A 23,174-nucleotide genomic window follows, 5' to 3' on the forward strand; every position below is an offset into this window, starting at 1 on the left:
AAAAACAATTATGGGAGAACATAGCAACACAGCAACTCAGCAAAGGAACGGGTACAAATGCCAAGGGAAGTGTTTGCTTTATACTCATTCCTACTTAGCAATCCTCATTGTGCTAAGCTCTGCTACTGCTGCATGTTAATAGAGTTGGTGTAATTTGGGGGGTTTTGGTCCATCCTCTTGGTGTGCAAAAAAAATGCTTTACTTCTGAAATATGCTGATAAATTTGTAAATATTAAGCAACAAATGCACTCTGTGTCATATTCAGTATTTGAAATTGATTTTATACTATCTACTATGTTCCAAGGCCGTGTCCGAAAAGGCAACTTTGACTACAGCTATGGCTAGATCGCACTCAGTCCAACTATTATTCGCTGCAAATTTGTGACTTCAAAATTTTTATTGCATGAACGGGCTTTGGGCTGCAGGCATAAGGCTGCGCAGCAGGCGACTACAAGTTTCTTGCAGTTACTTTGATCTTGGGCAAGTGTTACGAATAGGTCGTGGAGAGCTGCTTCAGTAGAAAATATACTGCTTGATAGTTTCCTGCTTAGCAGAAATAAGTAGGATAGCAGTCACAAAATGTGACATGGTATTTTGGCTGATATCCCTGTTCTGATAAGCATACTTTTGATGTACTTGGCTACTTTTTGTGCTTAAGAAGCTCTTTAAAATTGAGCCCTAATCACAGCATGCCTTCCCATCTCCAAGCAGCCATCCAATGTCATGTCAGAAATGATGTGCGTTGCCTTCCAGCAGCCGATTTCACAAAACTTCACGCAACTGCGTAAGTCCACTTGCGCAACGTGTATGGCGCAAGTTGTCCTTCAATAAGGTTGCTTAATGAATGAAAGGTATACAGGTACATCATGTTGAGTTGGAGTCTGTGTCCAAGGAACTTTGAGTTGCTGAGTTCCTATACAAGCTCCAAATGCTCCACAATTAATAGGTCACAATAACACTTATTTCTGCGTTTGTTTGAGGGTTTTAATATTTTTTTTGCTTTTAATTGTATACTTCTAATAATATGGTTACTATGCTGGTTAGGGAATTGTGTCTTTAACTAGAATGAAAACAACCTAAACTTTACACGGAAACCAGGTCAAAAAGTTAAATAACATTTGTTTTGCATAACGGACTTCGGACTTCATATTAATTTGTATCTGTGACTGCCATGAATGTGTTGTCTGATCATTTACAAATCAGAGTGGATTTGTCGAACTTGTAGTGATTTTAGCATACTTGTTTCTATTTGATTAAAATAAAACTTATGCTTGGAAGCCAAAAACCCTTGGAGCCCTCCAAATAGTGAACTAATTTATATCGAAACGTCCTATATTTCCTTCCTCAATGAAACGTCCAAATGTGTTGGCTCTGATAGGTAAACCTAGTGTTATTCGGGCAAGCTGTTTTGAAACATACATGAAAAGTAATAGCTATAGGGTATGAATTAACCATTTTGATTCTCATTGCACAAAACAAAAACAACAAGGCTGAAAGAGAGGTAGAGTCCAAATTAGTGGCTATACGTATATCAGCTTGATAGGACATCCATAACCACACCCTTAGCAACAGTGCAGCCCTAGCCACGTCATCACCTACCTCCATGGTTAAAGTATAAGGTGACCATATCAACACCCTTAGCAACAGTATCTCTAGCCATAGCCACATGGCTACGTCTATTGCTTGATCGCTGAGTCATGTGTTAAAGTATAGGATTTCATTAGCAACACCTGCCCCAGCAGTAGTCCTCTATAGCTGTAGACGTAGCCACCAATTTGGATACAGCCCGATTTACAAAAAATAGATTGTAGTCGGGTACTCCCGTTAATAGTCACACAAGTACTAATCAAGTTCGCAGTAAATCAAATCCTGTCTAAGGGAACTAGACAAGTAGATTTCAAACTTATGGACCGATTACATATACACTGGTAAACTTGTTTATTTCTATTTGTAAATGTATATTGGCATATAGTATTCTATCAATTCAAAATAGTTTTCATTTTTTATTATAATTTTATAGCTTCTTTTAGTTATTTCTTAATGTAAAATATATTAAAATAATGTGAACTTAATATTATAATAACCATTTTCATAGAGTTTGTATAATTAATATTGTAATTTGTGTTTGCACAAACTTACAGTCACATTAAGAGTCAACGCAGAGTCAGTACATTTAGAATTTTTTTGAAAAAAAGTATTTTATTTACTGTATTTTATTTACTGTCCCTTGCTAAAATTTTATAGCAATGCTTACTGTGTAATTCTGCGCTTATTGTCACCATTCTTTGCTTGCAGGAAGCATCAAATTTTTGCGCTAGCTGTGTAAGCAAAAAAATAGGCCGAAGTACACAGTTGCTCACAAGCATGGATTTTCTTTTTCTTTTTTTCCCGCTTACAGATAAGCAGAACCATGAACTTTAGTTCGTATGGTGTGAAATTTGTAATAACCAATAATCATTTTCTCAATTTGTTTATCTATCGGTAAGTTCCTTTAGAATCGAGTTAAGTGAGTTGTGGGGCTGTGAAGTACATGTTTGTATCGTGGTACGGGGTGGTTGGGTTGGCTTAGGTTTCTTTCCTCGCCTTCCACCTCTAGGACCCTGGTTCGAATCACGCCATGGACACTATATGTAGATTGGGTTTTCAGGCCCTACCGGTTTGCTTTGTTTCAACCTGAAATAATTCCCTGGGGTTTTCATCCAACATTAATAAATACCTTGGACGGTTTCAAGTCTCTGATTGGTCAAAACCCGGTCACGTGTGGGAGTGTTAACGGTGGTATAAAGACCGGCTTTGGAAAATAGCGAATAAGTGGTCACTAAATCAGCATACATTGTGTAAACCTTGCGCGTTGCACTGTATCGCACGCTTATTTATATAATGGGAATAACAGTGTTCGTACCCGGTCTTCACTGCGTGGTAATGACCGGCTTGGTGGCTGGCGCTGTGTAAACGGTCCGTTAACAGCGCCAGCCACCAAGCCGGTCATTACCACGCAGTGAAGACCGGGTACTCGCACTGTTATTCCCTAATTTAAACCGGAACTCGTAGGCTTCACAACCAGAATTTATAAAGAAATATTTTTGATCATACCTTGAAACAAAACTGTTAATTTATGATAAACAATCACAAAACAACTGTACTATTTTATTAATTGGTTTATATTGAGGGTTGTTTTTTATAGACTTGACGGGGGCCTCATTACCGATTGTCGTTTAGGAAAGATGTACTGCCAATTGTTATTTCTATTTGCCAAACTAAAAACAGTATACTCAGGTTAAAACAACTTTCAAAATAAAAAGGTTATTCATCAGTGTTTCCTTCAAACTTTTACATTGTCATGTAAAAGTTGTTTTTTATTTGTTTAATATGTTTATGAATCTCAAAGTGGGACTAAAATAAAGTACGCTTCCAAAAATCAAATGATTTGATAATCTTAAATTAAAATGTCTTTACATTATAGGAAATATCTTAAGATAATAATATTATCTTTAGAACTAATGTAGACTTATAAGACTTCAACTGCCATTATATGTTTTGATTAAGTAATTTCCTCTAAATAAAAAGGTTTCAGTGAAGGCAACGGAATAACAAAGATTATTAAATTTTTACGTACAAAGCTGTGTGTATTATAACTATAATAATAATAACATTTTGTTTTTTAAACAACTATCATAATACGGTATGTACAGCCGACCCCTGTTGATTGGGCACAACACATTATAAATATACATATTGGGCAAATGTGTTTTGACTGGTTAAACAAAAAACTGCTCCCATGGCACTTCTTCCACTATTTATATTTTAAGATTTATCGAGTCATTTGTTCTACTTCAAAATCAAAAAGAAAAATCTGTATGATAACAAATGCCTTGCCTTATTTACAGCAAATGCAGAGTAATATCGTTGATATGCAAACAATAATTTGTATTTACAAGAAATTAACAATAGACTTTAATCTTTAGAAAAAAATATTTAAACATTAAGTAACTAACCAGATGGGAAACTGATATGTACATAAGTTGTTGAAAAGATTTCGGGTTTGAACAATGACAAATCTACTAAAGCGGGATTTGAACAAACAACCTCCGGATACACGCATCAGCGCTCTATACCATGGAGGAAGGAAGAGAAGGAGCTCGAACGACCCGCATAACCGCAGAGTAACAAAATAATACTCTGAAAAAAGATATAGAACCTCCAGCTGGACGGCCGATTAACGAGCGGGATTAAATCTCTTTGTACAGAACGTGTGGTACCGCCAGTCTGCGCTCTTGCCTGCTTGTAAATTTGAATCATTGGAGACAAGAATTGTGAATATACACGTTTTCATTTACTGTTTGTGGTGTTTCACGGAAACATCATGGCATATTTTTACATTTTTGTGACTTTCCGGTAATTTGGGTATTAGCACACGAGGGTGGTTGGTATTCAATTGTGTTTTTCGATTTGGTGGGCACAAGTGTACACAATTTTTATCAGGTCTCAAAAAAGTGTTGGTTTTTTTCTGTAGTATATCCATACGACATACGACACCATAGTTGAGTGAAGAACCAAGTGCGCACGCGCAAACTCACATACGCCAGGTCGCCCATTGTCTGTATAAGGTTTGTGCGTGATTACGAGGTGTCGTTAAACGACCGCGGTACCACGGGTTCGACTTTTAAAGTCCCTTCGTTTGAGCTCCTTCTCTTCCTTCCTCCATGTCTATACCAACTGAGCTATATATTGGCACCCTCCAACAGGGGTATTGGTCAACAGGGAGACAGCCTACGTCATCTGACAATTTCATCAATGTTCCCTGATCGCAACGATGGCAAACTCAGCATCTGGGCGATTCATGTCAATGAGGGCGCCCGTCAGTGTAGCCCGTGTTTCTTCTTCTGTCCTACCTGACTGTCTTCCGACGAATAACTCAAAGACGACTTCTGTGGGACTTCTTCGTTCTCGCCCTGCTTTACCATTGATGCTGCCGATGCTTACTGAGCGATTCAACAGTAGTGTAGCGAGGTTACGCCAGTCGTTTCCCAAAGGATTGGGATCATCAAACAGATCACAAAGTTTATTAAAAATGGACTCTTCGAGTAGTCTTGGTTTAACGCTGGTGCATTGCAGGTTCGCCATTTGTTCTAAGAACATTTGCTTTATCCGGTCTATTTGTGTTTCTCGATCCAGTGCCGGTTGTTGAATACGTTCCTGCATAATTTATACGAGACGAGAAATACTGGCACTCCATCATCGGTTATTAAAAAAACGATTTCATTTCTATTCTCTACTAGTTGTAAACCACTCCATATAGGCCGACAACACTTGTCAAGTATAATGTCATAGATTGATGTGCTTGGTGAGTGGGCTTATTTCTTTCTCTGCTATCGAAACAAACAGTTCCTGATTTGTGGGGTCTGCACATGCAATTGCTTTGGCATGACATTCACAGCTGACTCACCTTATTTGCATCGACAAAGAAGTTTGCCCCATAGACCTCACTGCCTTCTTGGAGGACGGTCATGCGAGCTGTGAAGCAAACTTTCCGAGAGCCCGAACGTCGTTCAGCGACAAACATGGCGGACGGAAAAGCTCGGGCACGTGATGCCTCGGTTTCTCGCCATAACAAGTCACGGTGAATCTTCTGCCAAATCAAATAGTAATAGAGGAAGAGTTAACAACACCAAAGCGACTTAACTTTCAAACACAAGAATGGCAAAGAGTTGTCCATACCTGTTGGCAAGATTCCGGTTCAGATAATTCCCAGGACGAGTTGCAGTTTGAGATTTTCGCCACAACGTCTTGGTTGTTCTTCTGAACTATCAGAGGACTGTCCACGTCTGCCGAATAGAACCCATGCTTTCCCTCCTCTGTCTTTACTTCCTGTAAATACAAATTGCAGGTTTGGTCATCAACGAAAAGACATGAGTAGTAATTCAGTCCAAAAGCTCAGCGATTATAAAGTTCATATAAAACCAATCTTCCACACAAAAATCATCATTGTTTATACTGCTTACAGCGATCGAAATATGCCGGATGTGATTTTGCACGAAATTACGGACAAAACTGGGTTTGTTTGTTTGTTTGTTTGTTTGTTTGTTCGTTCGTTCGTTCGTTCGTTCGTTCGTTCGTAAACAATTAATTAAGGTTTAAAAAAAATAGTTTCCATGTTATTTACAAATGTGAAAATAAGCTCGACCCGAGAGGGCGCTGTTCGTGACGTCAATCGAGGCGCGATGAATCGCATGCAGTGCCAACACAAGATAGTGACGCTTGGCGCAAGCTAAAAACATGCTCTCAAAGTTGAAACAATACCTGATTTTTTTTTCACGTTAGGCAAATGCTCCTTTAGGTTCGTTACGTCTTTCAGGTACCTTCTTCGACTTCCCCACTAGCTGGAAAAATTGTTGGGATGGCGTCATGTTTTAGAAAAGAACTTTTCTCTTCATGTCAAAATGTGTAGTTTATTCCGGATTCTCGAAGCACGACGGCTCGAAGTGTTTGCTGCATAGCGCTAGAAAAGACTTGCAATTTTAGTAAACTTTCAAGAAAAATGAGCGCGACTTTTTTTATTATATTTTAGTATATATAAAGTCACTCACCAGAACATTTACCTTGACGTCATCAACGAGTCGAAGACGAAGTGTTACTACATCTTCGGAGTGACTGTCTTCGTGGATGAACAAGCATGCTATCATTGTCTTCTTCAAGATGGTTCCATCCACAGGTGAAGCTGTAGCCCCAAATCCACAAAAATGATTAACTGAAAACGTTATGGAATCATTGTCAACAACCGTGATCACATCCGACCCTTCACTAAGCTCGCTGGAACCACCTAAAGACAGTTTAGCCAATGAAAACTTGCATGTGGATGTATCCTTTACACAATGTGGAATAGTCAATACAACATCTTTGTTGAAGACGGTGTCTGGCGGTCCACAGTGGACAAATGGAGTTGATAAATAATGGCTTTCAACTGACGAAGTACCGGTGACGTAGATGTAGACTTGTTGCGTTTGTTCTTCAGGTATTGCTCCAGGAGGAACGTATAAGTGAACGTCTAAATTGTCAATGGACAGACATCCACCTTGACAGTCCAAAACGGCGGCAGCAAAGTTGGCGATTTGGAAGACTTTACCAACTACGTCAATACTCTGTGCCTTGGCTTGCTCCAACATGGATTCAAATGATTTGAGGAAATCTTTCTTCTCTATTAAAGTAAAATCAGTTAGAGTGGGTAGCTTGCTGTAGGTTGTACTCTCTTCTACAGATTTAATTTCTTCGAGGTTCACGTCAAGTGATGTTTTGTGCTGTTCGACACTTTTTGCAGTCTGTGTCTGCTCTTCATTACACTCTAAAACCTGTTCTCCAAGTTTTGCTGTAAGTCGTGAGACAATACTTGTTTCTGCCGCTGTGTATCTCAAGCTGCTTGCGAAACTATGGTCGCCCTTAGTTGGTCGCTTAAAGGGAAAATATGGGAGATGGGGGAAAAAGTAGTGGGAAAGGTAAATCAACATTCTGCATTAGAGACTTTTACTTTGCGATTGGCTCAACGTAAAAAGTGATGCCTTAAGCGATGCCATGCCGACAAAAAGTGAGAGATCTCGGCGTGATTTTGTAATTTTGCTGTGCTACTTGTCCCTCAGACAATGAATTTCATGCCTAACTAGGTTTTTGTTTACATCATTTTCATGTAAACTAATCATTTTGACCCACCTGCGTTGCGTCTACTAAGAAGTCGACCCCATTGCAACTCCCACTGCCGTCTTCTTGATAGACTGTCATTCGAGCTTTGAATGGAACTTTCTGAGGGCTTCTGTGTCGTTTAGCAAATATTAACCCTGATGGAAATCCTTGTGCACCGACTGCGGCGGTTTCTGGCCAGATAAATTCACTGTTGAATTTCTATTAGGTCAAAACAAGAAAGAAATAATATTTAACGAAACATTGATGACATAACTTGCGATACAGAAACAGCATCAAAAGCGGGTTTTTCATACCAGTTGGCAAGACTCCGGTTCAGATATTTCCCAGGACTCGCTGCAGTTTGAGATTTTTGCCACCACGTCTAGGTCGTTCTTCAAAACAGTCAAAGAACTTTTCATGTCTGCCAAATGGAAACCATAGTTCCTCTCCTCTGTTTTCACTTCCTGAAATAGCAGGTTTGGTAAAAATTGAAAATTATATGATAAATTTCAATCTGCAAGTATATACTCGTACTTATCCACAGAAAAAAACGTCAAGTGTTAATGAGTTGTTGCTGCTTATTTTGCTTGAAGCAATCAGAATAGTCCCGATGTATTGCACAAAGTTACGGTGAACACAATTTGTTACGATGTGTGTTGAGAGAAACAGCACCCTATCATTACACATTCAACGAAATGTTTATGGTTGATTAGATCCCCTTCATGTCTTCGCTGAAATTGTGTGTACTAAATATCATCTTACTTTTTGTTTGTTTGAGGAGATGTTGGTTGGGGTGAGTAAAGTTATTTTTTTATAACTTCCACCATAACCTTTTTAACACAACCAGTTTGTTCGGTGAATTAAAATTAAAACAACGAAAGGAGACAGCGAACAACGGTTACAGTTATTTATTAGCATAAAGTCACTCACCTGAACATTTACCTTGACGTCATCAACGAGTCGAAGACGAAGTGTTATCTCATCTTCAGAGTGACCGTCTTCCCGGATGAACAAGCATGCTATCATTGTCTTCTTCAAGATGGTCCCATCCACAGGTGAAGCTGTAGCCCGATTCCGACAGAAACGATTTATCGAAAACGTTATGGAATCATTGTCAACAACCGTGATCACGTCCGACCCTTCACGAAGTTCGCTGGAACCACCCGAAGACAACTTAGACAATGAAAACTTGCATGAGGACGTATCCTTTACGCAGTGTGGCATAGTCAAGACGACATCTTTGTCGAAGACGGTGTCTGGCGGTCCACAGTGGACGAATGGAGTTGAGTAATAATGGCTTTCAACTGACGAAGTACCGGTGACGTAGATGTAGACTTGTTGCGTTTGTTCTTCAGGTATTGCTCCAGGAGGAACGTATAAGTGAACGTCTAAATTGTCAATGGACAGACATCCACCTTGACAGTCCAAAATGGCGGCAGCAAAGTTGGCGATTTGGAAGACTTTACCAACTACGTCAATACTCTGTGCCTTGGCTTGCTCCAACATGGATTCAAATGATTTGAGGAAATCTTTCTTCTCTATTAAAGTAGAATCAGTTAGAGTGGGTGGCTGGCTGTAGGTTGTACTCTCTTCTACAGATTGACTTACTTCAGAGTTCACGTCAAGTGATGTTTTGCGCTGTTCGACACTCCTTTTTGCAGTCTGTGTCTGCTCTTCATTACTCTCTAAAACCTGTTCTCCAAGTTTTGCTGTAAGTCGTGAGACAATACTTGTTTCTGCCGCTGTGTATCTCAAGCTGCTTGCGAAACTATGGTCGCCCCTAGTTGGTCGCTTAAAGGGAAAATATGGGAGATGGGGGAAAGTAGTGGGAAAGGTAAATCAACATTCTGCATTGAAGTGGATGGTGTAAAACTGCGCCTTTGATATGAATACCGCAAAGCTAGTATTCTAAGACTAGACAAGAGGCCAATGATTGTCATCAAAATATCTTTACACCCCTGATTACACGTAAACCATAAAATAGTTTCTGAAACCCCAACACCAATCAAGTTTGGATCAGAATATTTTCCATGCGCGCGTTAACACTGGGTGGGAACATTTTAACAACGAGACTTTTATTTTGCGATTGGCTCAACGTAAAAAGTGATGCCTTGAACGATGAACGATGCCATGCCGACAAAAAGTGAGAGATCTCGGCATGATTTTGTAACTTTGCTGTGCTACTAACTTGTCCCTAAGACAATTAATTTCATACCTAACTAGGTTTTTCGTATCAATTTCATGTAAACTAATCATGTTGACCCACCTGCGTTGCGTCTACTAAGAAGTCGACCCCATTGCAACTCCCACTGCCGTCTTCTTGATAGACTGTCATTCGAGCTTTGAATGGAACTTTCTGAGGGCTTCTGTGTCGTTTAGCAAATATTAACCCTGATGGAAATCCTTGTGCACCGACTGCGGCGGTTTCTGGCCAGATAAATTCACTGTTGAATTTCTATTAGGTCAAAACAAGAACAAAATAATATTTAACGAAACATTGATGACATAACTTGCGATACAGAAACAGCATCAAAAGCGGGTTTTAAATACCAGTTGGCAAGATTCCGGTTCAGATATTTCCCAGGACTCGCTGCAAGTTGAGATTTTTGCCACCACGTCTTGGTCGTTCTTCCGAACTATCAGAGGACTGACCATGTCTGCCAAATAGAACCTATGTCTCCTCTCCTCTGTTTTCACTTCCTGAAATAGCAGGTTTGGTAAAAATTGAAAATTATATGAAAAACTTCAATCTGCAAGTATATACTCGTACTTATCCACAGAAAAAAACCGTCAAGTGTTAATGAGTTGTTGCTGCTTATTTTGCTTGAAGCAATCAGAATAATCCCGATGTATTGCACAAAGTTACGGTGAACACTATTTGTTACGATGTGTGTTGAGAGAAGCAGCACCCTATCATTACACATTCAACGAAATGTTTATGGTTGATTAGATCCCCTTCATGTCTTCGCTGAAATTGTCTTACTTTTTGTTTGTTTGAGGAGATGTTGGTTGGGGTGAGTAAAGTTATTTTTTTATAACTTCCACCATAACCTTTTTAACACAACCAGTTTGTTCGGTGAATTAAAATTAAAACAACGAAAGGAGACAGCGAACAACGGTTACAGTTATTTATTAGCATAAAGCCACTCACCTGAACATTTGCTTGGACGTCATCAACGAGTCGAAGACGAAGTGTTATCTCATCTTCAGAGTGACTGTCTTCACGGATGAACAAGCATGCTATCATTGTCTTCTCCAAGATGGTTCCATGCACAGGTGAAGCTGTAGCCCGAATCCGACAGAAACGATTTATCGAAAACGTTATGGAATCATTGTCAACAACCGTGATCACGTCCGACCCTTCACGAAGCTCGCTGGAACCACCCGAAGACAACTTAGACAATGAAAACTTGCATGAGGACGTATCCTTTACGCAGTGTGGCATAGTCAAGACGACATCTTTGTTGAAGACGGTGTCTGGCGGTCCACAGTGGATAAATGGAGTTGAGAAATAGTGGCTTTCGACTGACGATGTACCGGTGACGTAGATGTAGACTTGCTGCGTTTGTTCTTCAGGTATTGCTCCAGGAGGGACGTATAAGTGAACGTCTAAATCGTCAATGGACAGACATCCACCGTGGCAGTCCAAAATGGCGGCAGCAAAGTTGGCGATGTGGAAGATTTTACCAACGACATCGATATTCTGTGCTTTGGCTTGCTCCAACATCGATTCGAATGACTTGAGAAAATCGTTCTTCTCTAACAGAGTAAAAGCGGTGAAAGTGGGTAGCTGGCCATGGGTTGCTCGTTCTCCTACATATTGAACAACTGTATATTTAACAACTTCGGATTTCCCGCCAAAAGATGTATTGCGCAGTTTGATGCTTCTTCTTGGAGGTAGCTTAATTCTTAAATCTTCTGAAGACTGTGTCGATTCCCCGGGCTTACTTGGTCGTGAGCTCCGGCTCTTGCACAGCTGATAATGATGGTTAAAAAAACAAAGAGAAAGAGAGAAAGTGTGGACGAGAGAGAGCGAGAGGGAATGGTTAAGAGTCAGTTCAGGTAAATAGTTGACATACTTGCTCACGGTCAAACAATGAATTTTTTTTATACTTTGTGGGTGGAAGGGCCTTGGGGTGCAAGTAAACAAAATTGCATTTTCAATTCTATTTATAGCCCGTTGCCATGGTTACAGCTCATTTTGTTTTTTGGCCATTTTAGGCCGATTTTGGGGTCTGAAAAACTGTTTTTTAGCTCATATTTACAACTCCACTCAACCAAAATGCAACATTATTTCAAAAAACCTTTTATATCACTACAAAGTATCATCCTTGGCCTTCCTTGAGATAAAAAATTATTGCTTTAAATAACACCCTTGTGCTATTTTTGCATTATGCATTACAGTATGTTTTTAGAACTTGCAAAATCAACATTTTTACCCTATTTTTGGACCCCAAAATGTCAACTTGCCAGGGGTCTCAGAAAATTTCCCTTTCGGCTGTGATTAGGGCCAACAGTGGTCTTTCCATATCTGGTGTCAAAAACTTGGGCAATTGTATCCTGTTGTGACAGTACTGCCTCAAAACTAGACTTTTTTTTAGACATGAAAAATGCCTTTTTAAGGGTCTTTTCACATAATATCGAAATGCGTGTCAACAGTAAAAAGAAAAGAATATTTTTCATTTTTTTGTGGATGGTAGGATGGTAGGGACTTGGGGTCCAAATAAACAACATTTACATTTCAAATCATAATATAACACGTTGCCATGGTAACAGTTCATGTGTGTTTAGGCCACTTTAGGCTGATCTTGGGGAATGAAAAACTGTTTTTTTGGTTAATATTTACAACTCCACCCCACCAAAAAACAAAATTATTTCATGAAACCTTTTACATCACTACAAATTATCATCCTTGGCTTTACTTGAGACAAAAAAATATTGCGATAAATTTCCCCCTTGTGCTATTTTTAGAACGTGCATTAGAGTATGTTTTTAGAACTTGCAAAATCAACATTTTTACCATATTTTTTACCCTCAAAATTTCATTTTTTCAGGGGTCTCAGAATATTTTCCTTTCGGTTTTGATCAGGGCCAAAATTTGTCTTTTTTATTTCTGTTAAGAAAAACTTGGCAAGTGTATCCTGATGTTAACAGTACTGTCTCAAAAATAGACTTTTTTCCTCAAACAGAAAAATGCATTTTGAATTGTTTCTTCTTCATATTGAATTTCTAACATTAAAAAGTAATAATTCTATCAATCTTGCAGCTTTTCCCTTAGCACTAGTGGATTACCCAACATTGATCAGGAACTGTTGATGACCTTAATTTTACAATTTGCCCGGCCCAGCCCCAATCATATTTCTTGACATTGCATAAAACAATGTTTTGTGAAAGTGTTTGGTTGTTATTGGTGTTTTCATGTCTTCTGGGTAGAAACACTGTGTTTATTGTATCCTGTTGTGACTGATCATGCCTTAAGTATAGTAATTTTTCCAAAAACAATGCATGCTCGTTAAAAATCTGGCACTGTTTCCATGCCCTTTGAGTAATGAATACAAAGTTTTTATTTAAACATAATGGTATCCAACCAAACCATAACCAATGCTTTGCCACTGAGAGTTCTTGATTTGGCTACTTTACCTATTGTACAGGTATGATTCCCATTGCAAGTAGAGTGCGATGAGTATTCTTTACAAGTTGTCTTTAATACAGGGCCTACTCTCCTTGGTCCCTGCCTGCTACCAAATGTAAAACTTTTCTTAGAGATAGAGATCATAAACAATGTAGTTTCTGTGCTTGCGGCAGATGGTTTGGAGCATCCAATCATATCCAACACAAACGTGGGAAATTAAAAAGCCCGCTTAAAAGTGTTGGAAAAGTTTGCCAAGATCTTATTAAAAACAATGATACTAACGATTTGCAAGATGAGCGTAAGAGATTATTTAAAAGGAACACGTTGCCTGGGATCGGTTAAGTTGGTCTTTGAAATGCGTTTGTAACGGTTTGTTTTAAAATGCATGGTTAGAAAGATGTTTTTGAGTGATACTTGTATGGATCATTATATTCTACTTTTAAAATATCTTTCTAATCATATGCATTTTTTAATAAACGTTTACAAACGCTTTTCAAATACCAACTCGACCGATCCAAGGCAACGTGTTCCTTTAATGAAACAACATTGAAAGAAGTTGTAAAAACTTGCACCTGCTGAACATAAATAAGTAAGATGCATTTGCAGTGACAAAAGTCTATTCAGGCTAGTTTGATTATTTTTTCCATTCACTATCTTACTAATTCATAATTATTATATATGTCTCTGAGAACGATCAACAAAAAACATTGAATTGTTCATCACGTTAAATAAACCAACTCTTTTATTGTTTGCAACAGTACAATTGAAAGGAACCCCACCATAGTTTGGGGAACTGCTTACAGAAGGCCAAAGCAGGTGAATGGCCATTTAGCCCTTTAGTCCCTGCACCGCCCGAGTTTGCTGAAATCCAATTTCTCAAGAGTCTTGCAGTAAATTACTGGAATCATATATCAAATTTTAAAAGATAGCCATGGCTTAATGTGTATGCACAATTTTTTTACCCTTTCGGTAATATTTGTATAAAAGTTCTCATGGGAACAATAAATGCCTCTCGTTAAACGGCTACGGTAATTTTTATGGCGAATATTTTTGTGCACGGATAAAATGAACACAATAGCTTTTCAAGGCTTTTTTCTGGCTCAATGCTCATACTGATTAAATGCGAAGGCGTTAATTTTTGACAATATCATAAATAATGAACAGTTTCCTGTTTACAAATGAGCGTTTTATTTTTCGTAAGAGCTAAATTATTTCAGATTCATCATTAGCTTCGACAAGTCAACTGTGAAGGGAGAATTAATAACGATCTATAACAACTAGATATATTAACAAATGCGTAGACCTACTAATGACTATCGAGTTTTCTTTTGATGTTCCTTTTTTTCTACAAACACAAGCTAGCGAGGTTTCCTCGTACCGCATACAGTGTATCGCTATAATGCGGCTGGGCGGTACGGCGGCTAAATGGTTAGATACTTTGGATACAGTACTTGCTCACTTTTAGAGCCTCTTTGTTCTGATTAGGATGATAATGTTTAGTTTGGTAGCGGGCAGGGGACCAAGAAGACTGTTATAAGGCCATGTAAAGACAAGAACAGTAAAGATTGCTCATCGCACTACTTCTCTTCTTGCAATGTGAATCATACCTGTACAACTAGGTAAAGTAGTTATGACAAAACAAGAACTCAGTGGCTTAAAGAGCATGGAAACAGTGCCATATTCTTTTAACAAGCATGCTCGTTTTTGTTTTTTATCAATTCAAACTAAGGGATAACTTCAAAATGCATTTTTACTGTTTTTGGAAAAATTACCATTTTTGAGGCAGAAGTGTCACAACAGGATACAATAAACCAAAGTGTTTCTCCCCAGTAGACGTGCAAACCATAATGATAGCCCATCAAAACAAAAAGGGAAATATTCCGAGAACCAGTAAAACATTAAAGACAGTACAAACTTTCTTGATGTGCAAGGGGAATTAAAAAATGTGACTTTCAAAAAAGAGACGCTGTTCACAAAACTGTTATTTTATTTTATGCAATGTCAAGAAATATGATTGGGCCAGGGCCGGGGTGGGGCAAATTATAAGATCCTGATCAATGTTTGGTAATGCACTAAACCTACAAAGTGCTTATAAAAAGCTGCCAGATTGATGGAATTATAGCTACCTTCTTCATGTTATAAATTCAAAATGAAGCAAATATTTCAAAATGCATTTCTCTATGTTTTCGGGGAAAAGGGTCTATTTTTGAGACAGTTCTGTTACATCAAGATACAATTGCCCGAGTTTTTCTTACCAGAAATAAAAAGACAAATTTTGGCCCTGATCAAAACCGAAAGGAAAATATTCTGAGACCCCTGAAAAAATGGAATTTTGAGGGCAAAAAATATGGTAAAAATGTTGATTTTGCAAGTTCTAAAAACATACTGTAATGCACGTTCTTAAAATAGCACAAGGGTGAAATTTATAGCAATATTTTTTTGTCTCAAGTAAAGCCAAGGATGATACTTTGTAGTGATGTAAAAGGTTTTATGAAATAATTTTGTTTTTTGGTGGGGAGTTGTAAATATTAACTTAAAAAAACAGTTTTTCATTCCCCCATTATCGGCCCAAAGTGGCCTAAACACAAATGAACTGTTACCATGGCAACGTGTTATATTATGATTTGAAATGTTAATGTTGTTTATTTGCACCCCAAGTCCCTACCATCCACAAAGTATAGGAAATATATTCCTTTTCTTTTATCATGGACACGTATGTCGATACTATGTGAAAAGACCCTTAAAAAGGCATTTTTCATGTTGTTGGGAAAAAAGTCTAGTTTTGAGGCAGTACTGTCACAACAGGATACAATTGCCCAAGTTTTTGACACCAGATATGGAAAGACCACTGTTGGCCCTAATCACAGCCGAAAGGGAAATTTTCTGAGACACCTGGCAAGTTGACATTTTGGGGTCCAAAAATAGGGTAAAAATGTTGATTTTGCAAGTTCTAAAAACATACTGTAATGCATAATGCAAAAATAGCACAAGGGTGTTATTTAAAGCAATGATTTTTTATCTCAAGGAAGGCCAAGGATGATACTTTGTAGTGATATAAAAGGTTTTTTGAAATAATGTTGCATTTTGGTTGGGTGGAGTTGTAAATATGAGCTAAAAACCAGTTTTTCAGACCCCAAAATCGGCCTAAAATGGCCAAAAAACAAAATGAGCTGTAACCATGGCAACGGGCTATATATAGAATTGAAAATGCAATTTTGTTTACTTGCACCCCAAGGCCCTTCCACCCACAAAGTATAAAAAAAATTCATTTTTTGACCGTGAGCAACTATGTCAACTATTTACCTGAACTGACTCTTAACAATGATAATAGAAAATAATATTAAACTGTACAACTACCCGTTGTTCTCTCTTCTAGAATGTCAGTAAGTATTTCTCCAAATGAATCGTCCTCATGTTGTTTCCAGAATTTCCCACGTTCTGGTGATGCGCTTAGGGTTACTGATATTAACATATTGCTTATAAAGAAATAATTATAAATATTAAACAAGAGAGAGAGTATGGAGAGATAACTGAAAAATGATAACTGTTGGCAATACGCGTTTATTACGACTTCCGCGGAACCTGTTCAGGATTTATACAAGAGACAATTTGTCTTCAATAACAACTTACACCAATGAATACCAGAAAACCAGAAACATCAAACAATAGTACCTCATAAAAGCCTCCATTCCCCTAAATTGTGATATACTATTGCTGTTTTCAGATTTTAGAGGGGCTCAATGTCAAAAGTGATGCTTTGAACGTTACCGTGAGTACGAATAATGAGCTCTCGGCATGCTTTTTGTTCCAGAAAGGTTTATAAAAATGTACCCAAACTACGAACCTGACAAAAGACATCCTGGAACTTAAAGTCACCTGGAAATAGAATTTGTTGTCTTTCAAACATAAGACTATATATGCTTACGAACAATAAAACAATTTTTTTAGTAATTGTTTGTCACGATTTATATGTCAAAAAAATATATAAAGTTGTTTGAGGGCTGACTCCGCCTACCCCTTTTGTGACGTCAATCGAGGCAGACTTTGCCTGCAATGCGTATAGTAAACACACGTGCAAAGTACATGTACGTCCATTTCAAAATGTGTTTTTCTGCAGCAAAACACCTGGTCGGCATTGCCGGAAAAAGAAAAAATAATTTTTTTGAAACGTACAAACTCACGACTTGGTCCGTACATTTACTTTGCAATTGTGTTTACTCTACGCATTACAGGCAAAGTCTGCCTCGATTGACGTCACGAACAGCGCCCTCTCGGGTCGGGGTCTACTCTTAAATTTGTAAATAACATAAGAACTGATTTTTTAAAACCTTAGTTAACTGTTTATTCACATTCCACTCATCAAAACACATATATTAGTGACAAAAACTTTATTTTGAAAAAATACCACTTCCAGGTGACTTTAACGCAAATCAAATGGCACACACGAATAATAACACTAAAAAAAAGCGCAAATTGCAGAAAGAATTAGTAATCATATTGTCCGTTGCTGCAAAAAGCAGTATAGTATCAAATGTTTATGTCAGACGACTTCACTATCAACTCGCATGGTGGTGCCAAGATTAACGACATCTCTACAAGACTCAAACATATTAAGAAAGAAAAGTACTGCAGCATAACCTTAGTTTGTGGTACGAATGACACTACTACCAAAAAGACCCCTCAGAACATCCATGATGAATGCAAAATTCTCCTTGATCAAGCTATAAGAAGAAGGCAACTACAGTAACATTGTCTAGCATCCCACCTAGATCCGATGGTAAGTTTAGCTCAACTAAGATTGACACAACAAATGATCTTCTGTGAAACCTTGCCCATGAAAGCGATGTCGAGTTTCTAAATAACGACACAAGCTTTTGATTCAAAGATGGCAGTATTGATACTGCTACACTCTTGCTGGATGGTCTGCATTTATCTGATGCAGGTGCCAAACGTCTTCTACGTAATCTTGGCCTATGTGATATATCTACATACAGCTCTCGGAAGGGACCAATGAAGTGGCCAAATCAACCAGATACTCCAAGTGCTTCAAATGGCTTTAACCCCAGATTAAAGAGGTACCAGGATCACGGTCTAGTTCGACAACCTACATCCATGTCACACAGGGGAGCAACAAATAGATTTATCCCTCGTAATAAGCAACATCACCGGACTCCACCTGGACAACAGCCCCCCCCCCCCCCCCCCCCGCCATGATCGGGTCCCTAATCATACTAAACCACAGTACTTCGCTACTCAACAGAGCCAGCAAGGTTATTATTTATACTACTGGGAGCAATATTACTGATGTTAACCATGTCTTGCAATTTAATTTTGATAGCATTAGTGATTGGTATAAATGTAATCGTCTTGCCATTAACCCTGTAAACCAAAATTATGCTTTTGAAAATCTAGTCGTGTTAATAATGTTGAAAAATTGAATATTTCTATTAAAGGACACTCAACTTGAACAGGTTGACAAAGTAAGGTATTTAGGTATTGAAGTTGACGAAAATCTTAATTGGAAATCACATGTTAGGAATGTTGTTAAGTCGGTCGCTTATTAGGTTTATTCCCTTGGTCGACTGAGACATGTCCTTATGCTACTCTCACACTTTGGCGAATATGAATGTTTGAAATTCGCGATGAATTCGCCAAAAAGTTGCAATTTGTTGGTGAATACGTTCTCGGTCGTCCCTAAACCCCTCCTTACCACTATATGCGTTCAATACGCAGGCTTTACCAACAGTACAAATGGCTTACCAATGCTTATTAAATCGATGGCGAATTACCGTCCTCACAACATTCGTATCACCCCTCTCACATAGTGGCGAATGTTCTTGCGGTGAATTCGTCCAAAATGGCGGTTGAATAGTGAATATTTTCATCTCGGTCTCACCCCTCGATCGTCCTCGGTCGGCCCTCTCCTTACAATATCTTACGAATATATTATGAATGCTTACCAACGCTTGCCAATGCCTTTACGAACGCTTTACCAACGCTTACGCACGCTTTACCAACGTTACCAATGCTTGCGAAAATCGACGGCGAATGACCGTCTTCGAAACATTCGCTGAAATTTACAAACCGGTTTGTAAATTGACCGATCTTCGTAAGGAGGTGGGGAATAATTTGTGAACGTTTCCAATTTGTTACCAATGCTTACGAAGACACGGCAAATGTTGCGCAGTTTGAGCAATTGTCAAATATTTCCTTGCGTTAGCATATTCGCCAGCATATTCGCCGTGTGAGAGCAGCATGAAGTGACCGATCTTCGTAAGGAGGTGGAGAATGACTTGTGAACGTAGTGAATTTGTGGTGAATGTTGCGGCAGACTTTTGAATAGAGGAGGGATTTCTTTTTAGCCTGCAATATGTATACATGTGTTAATGGTTTAGAGAGCCCCAGACAGACTTTGTAATAACATTGAGGTGTACTTTGATAGGCATGGGTTCAATACTAGAATTTCCCACGTTCTGGTGATGCGCTCGGGGTTACTGATATACCAGATCGCTTCTAAAGAAACAAATATAAATATAAACAAAAGAGATAGTATGAAGAGATAACAGAAAAATGATAACTGTTGTGCAACTTCTAGGTCCCCTTTTTTCGTGTATCCCCTCCCATTTTTGGACTGCACTGATAAGCATGGGCATCTAAAACATCGACAGTGGTTTGAATTGCTCCGAGTTACAGGATCAAAGGAGGGTTTGTCATACCTGTTTGCAATATTCCGGTTCAGATAGTTTCCAGGACTCGTTTTCGTATAAAAGAACAGCCCGAGGAATTACCTCGTCTGCCAAATTCTCATCTGTTGTCACTTCTTGAAATAGCAGGTTTGGTAAACATTGAAAATTATATGATAATTTATATGATAATTCGTCTGTGTCGTTTAGCAAATATTAACCCTGATGGAAATCCTTGTGCACCGACTGCGGCGGTTTCTGGCCAGATACATTCACTGTTGAATTTCTATTAGGTCAAAACAAGAACGAAATAATATTTAACGAAACATTGATGACATAACTTGCGATACAGAAACAGCATCAAAAGCGAGTTTTTCATACCAGTTGGCAAGATTCCGGTCCAGATATTTCCCAGGACTCGCTGCAAGTTGAGATTTTCGCCACCACGTCTTGGTCGTTCATAAAAACAGTCAGAGGACTGTCCATGTCTGCCGAATAGAAACCAAAGTTCCTCTCCTCTGTTGTCACTTCCTGAAATAGCAGGTTTGGTAAAAATTGCAAATTATATGATAAATTTCAATCTGCAAGTATATACTCGTACTTATCCATTGAAAAAAAACGTCAACTGTTAATGAATTATTGCTGCTTATTTTGCTGGAAACAATCGGGATAATCCCTTGCACAAAGTTACGGTGAACACTATTTGTTATGATGTGCGTTGTTTTTGCTTAACACTAAAAGAGAAACAGCCGCCTATGATTAAGACTTTCAACAAAGTGTTTATGGGTGATAAGATCCCCTTCATGTCTTCGCTAAAATTGTTTGTACAAAATATTATGTTATTTTTGGTTTGTTTGAGGAGCTGTTGGTTGGGTTGTGTAAAGTTCTGGTTTTTTATAACTTTTCAAACACAAAACCAGTTAATGTTTGGCGAATACAGCAAAAGCAATTCCGACTAAAATTACAAATAACGAAAGGAGATAGCAAACAATGGTTACAAATATTTATTAGCAAAAAGTAGCTCACCTAAACATTTATTTTGAAATCATCAACTAGGTCAGGCCACGTTTTCGGATATTCCGAGCCTATCTCCACACAATTTAGTCACTTCATTATCTCCAACTCATTAGCATATCACTAGCATATCATTAAAAATGAACATCCTACCGTGTAAATCCCCTTACTCCAACGCGTAAGCCCCCTCATTATCTCAGTGACGCGCCTTTCCTCGTCTTCAACTCCTCCCCAGTATGCAAATCAAATCACCCTTTTGTTTCTCGTAACGCTTCAGCGCCTCATTAAAGTTATATCCGTATATCCGCCCGCTTAACTACTGTCCTCTTTGAGTTCCTTCAACCTAGGCTTCAGCGGTGCGGCTCAACTCTCTGGTAGTTTTCCTTGAATGGTGCTGCGGACTAAACCCATAGCGCCATTCACAACATTGGCGAAGAGAATAAATTGTTGCGTGTAATTGGAAAGAAGAATCTTTCAGAAATTGGTCTGAAATGTCATAAATTATTTGATGACAAATAAATAATCAAATTTCCCGTTTGGAGTTTATCGCTCAGTGAGCGTGTTATCCATTTTTTTTTTTTTTTTTTTTTTTTTTGCAATGATGTCATGAAATTTGTGTAATCGGTATTTCACTATTTTCATGTGACCCAGATGGCCGATCGATCTCAAACTTCTACAGGTTTGTCAGTAAATGATTACTGCCAGCAACTGTTTTGTTTGCAAAACCAATTATGTAATGTTCCTTTATTGTTCACTTTCGGTAATTATCATATTTTAAGAAAGTCCGGCGTTTGTTAAATTTTCAAATTCATCGGTACATCTGCTTTTTGGTGTTTGTTTTATAATTCTTACTGGAATATGCTAAAAACCTATTTGAGCATCGACAGCGTTTTTCATCACTCTAGACAGTAGCGCTTGCAGTATGGTGTTCCATTATGCGCTACTCGTTGGAAACAAATATTTCCGTCGCATTTTCATTTGTTCCGTCGCCTTTTAAATAAACTATGCTATAACCATTGATCTTTTTGACTGGATGAGACAGCGCGCTATGCCGTGTGCATAAACGCGCGACCGGCGGCGCAATTCCATCAAACGGGTAAACGTCCATTTTAGACCGGCAGCCCAGAGCACTTTGGTTAAAGGAACGAGGTACCAATATTTGAGTACAGGAACATTTAGTGGATAACCTGACATAGTCAGATATGGATGTCTGCTGGGGACCCCCCCCCCCCCCCCCCCCGCTGCGTGTAGCGCATGGACCCCCAACAAAGAGGCAAAATAATGGGCTGAATCAAACATTCTAGGTACCACATGAAACCAAGTGGAAATGGTCATTAACATGATACTAAGTAAAAAATATCAACCGCCAGACAAATTTTCTGCTGCATTAGGCCTGCCAGACACCCCCTCCTCCAAATATTTATTGCACAAACCTATGGGTTGAAATTAACCAGTTGTCAAATTAGCTCAGATTTACATGAAACTTTGTCTAACTGTTCCACTATGGCTAAAATGAACACAAACCATAATCCGTACCGTTTCCGAGATACAGCCTCTTAAAATATGCTAAAATCTCCCCCTTTTGGAGCTCCGCCCCCGGCCGACACCGCGCGTCGTGGTGGTATTCTTTCAAACGTTAAGAGCCCGTAATTTAATAACGATCCCAGCTGTTTGGCTGAAAGGTGTATGCTATTTAAGATATGGCCCTTGATTTACAATTTGGCTGCACCGGGCCAGCCAGACACCCCCACCCCATCTGGGGATCTCCTCCTTGACCATCTAGGGAGGCGTTCTCGGAAGTCCTGAGAAAACGGAAAAAGAAGACCCCGTCTCCACCCAGTCAAGGACTTACCAAACTGAAGTCCGACTCTCCTCCGAAAAAGACACTAAAACCACCAAATGATGACCTCACAGACACACCATCTCTCACTCAAGCTCTTGATGGTGATGATGACAACGCTAGCGACGTCTCCCATCAATCTCAACTACCCCCAGATGCAACACAGGAGAGCGTGGATATGAGTGACATCGAAACAGAAATCGAATCCGAAAACTTGTCAAAGGTCTAGACAAAGAAGATGTGTCACGCCTGATCCCAAAAGTAGCGTGGCTACTCTTGTCAAAAATAATATATCTGTGCTTAGTCATGCTGTTCTTTATCAAAGTTACGCTCT

At 38.8% G+C, this 23,174-nt stretch overlaps 1 protein-coding gene across 1 annotated transcript; it reads right to left on the reverse strand.

Annotated features, from left to right (window-relative positions):
• Window positions 1-3,628: 3,628 nt before the first annotated feature.
• On the reverse strand, window positions 3,629-11,639 carry LOC139938673 (uncharacterized). Its single transcript, XM_071934289.1, has 10 exons — window positions 10,823-11,639; window positions 10,222-10,371; window positions 9,938-10,126; window positions 8,602-9,462; window positions 7,986-8,135; window positions 7,702-7,890; window positions 6,588-7,445; window positions 5,719-5,868; window positions 5,447-5,629; window positions 3,629-5,196 (listed from the first exon to the last, which is right to left on the reverse strand). The coding sequence occupies exons 1-10, from the start codon at window positions 11,396-11,398 to the stop codon at window positions 4,792-4,794; spliced, it is 3,711 nt and encodes a 1,236-aa protein (XP_071790390.1). The 5' UTR covers window positions 11,399-11,639; the 3' UTR covers window positions 3,629-4,791.
• Between the last annotated feature and the right edge of the window lie 11,535 nt (window positions 11,640-23,174).

The sequence above is a fragment of the Asterias amurensis genome, chromosome 1 (assembly GCF_032118995.1).
Source record: "Asterias amurensis chromosome 1, ASM3211899v1".
In the NCBI taxonomy this organism is placed as follows: Eukaryota; Metazoa; Echinodermata; class Asteroidea; order Forcipulatida; family Asteriidae; genus Asterias; species Asterias amurensis.

Coding starts and splice junctions, on each gene's coding strand:
- LOC139938673 (XM_071934289.1), bottom strand. CDS start 11,398: ATGTTGGAGCAAGCCAAAGCACAGAATATCGATGTCGTTGGTAAAATC. Junction 10,127..10,221: donor AACCGGAATCTTGCCAACTG/GTATTTAAAACC, acceptor TTGACCTAATAG/AAATTCAACAGTGAATTTAT. Junction 5,869..6,587: donor ACGTCAAGGTAAATGTTCTG/GTGAGTGACTTT, acceptor TTGTATTTACAG/GAAGTAAAGACAGAGGAGGG.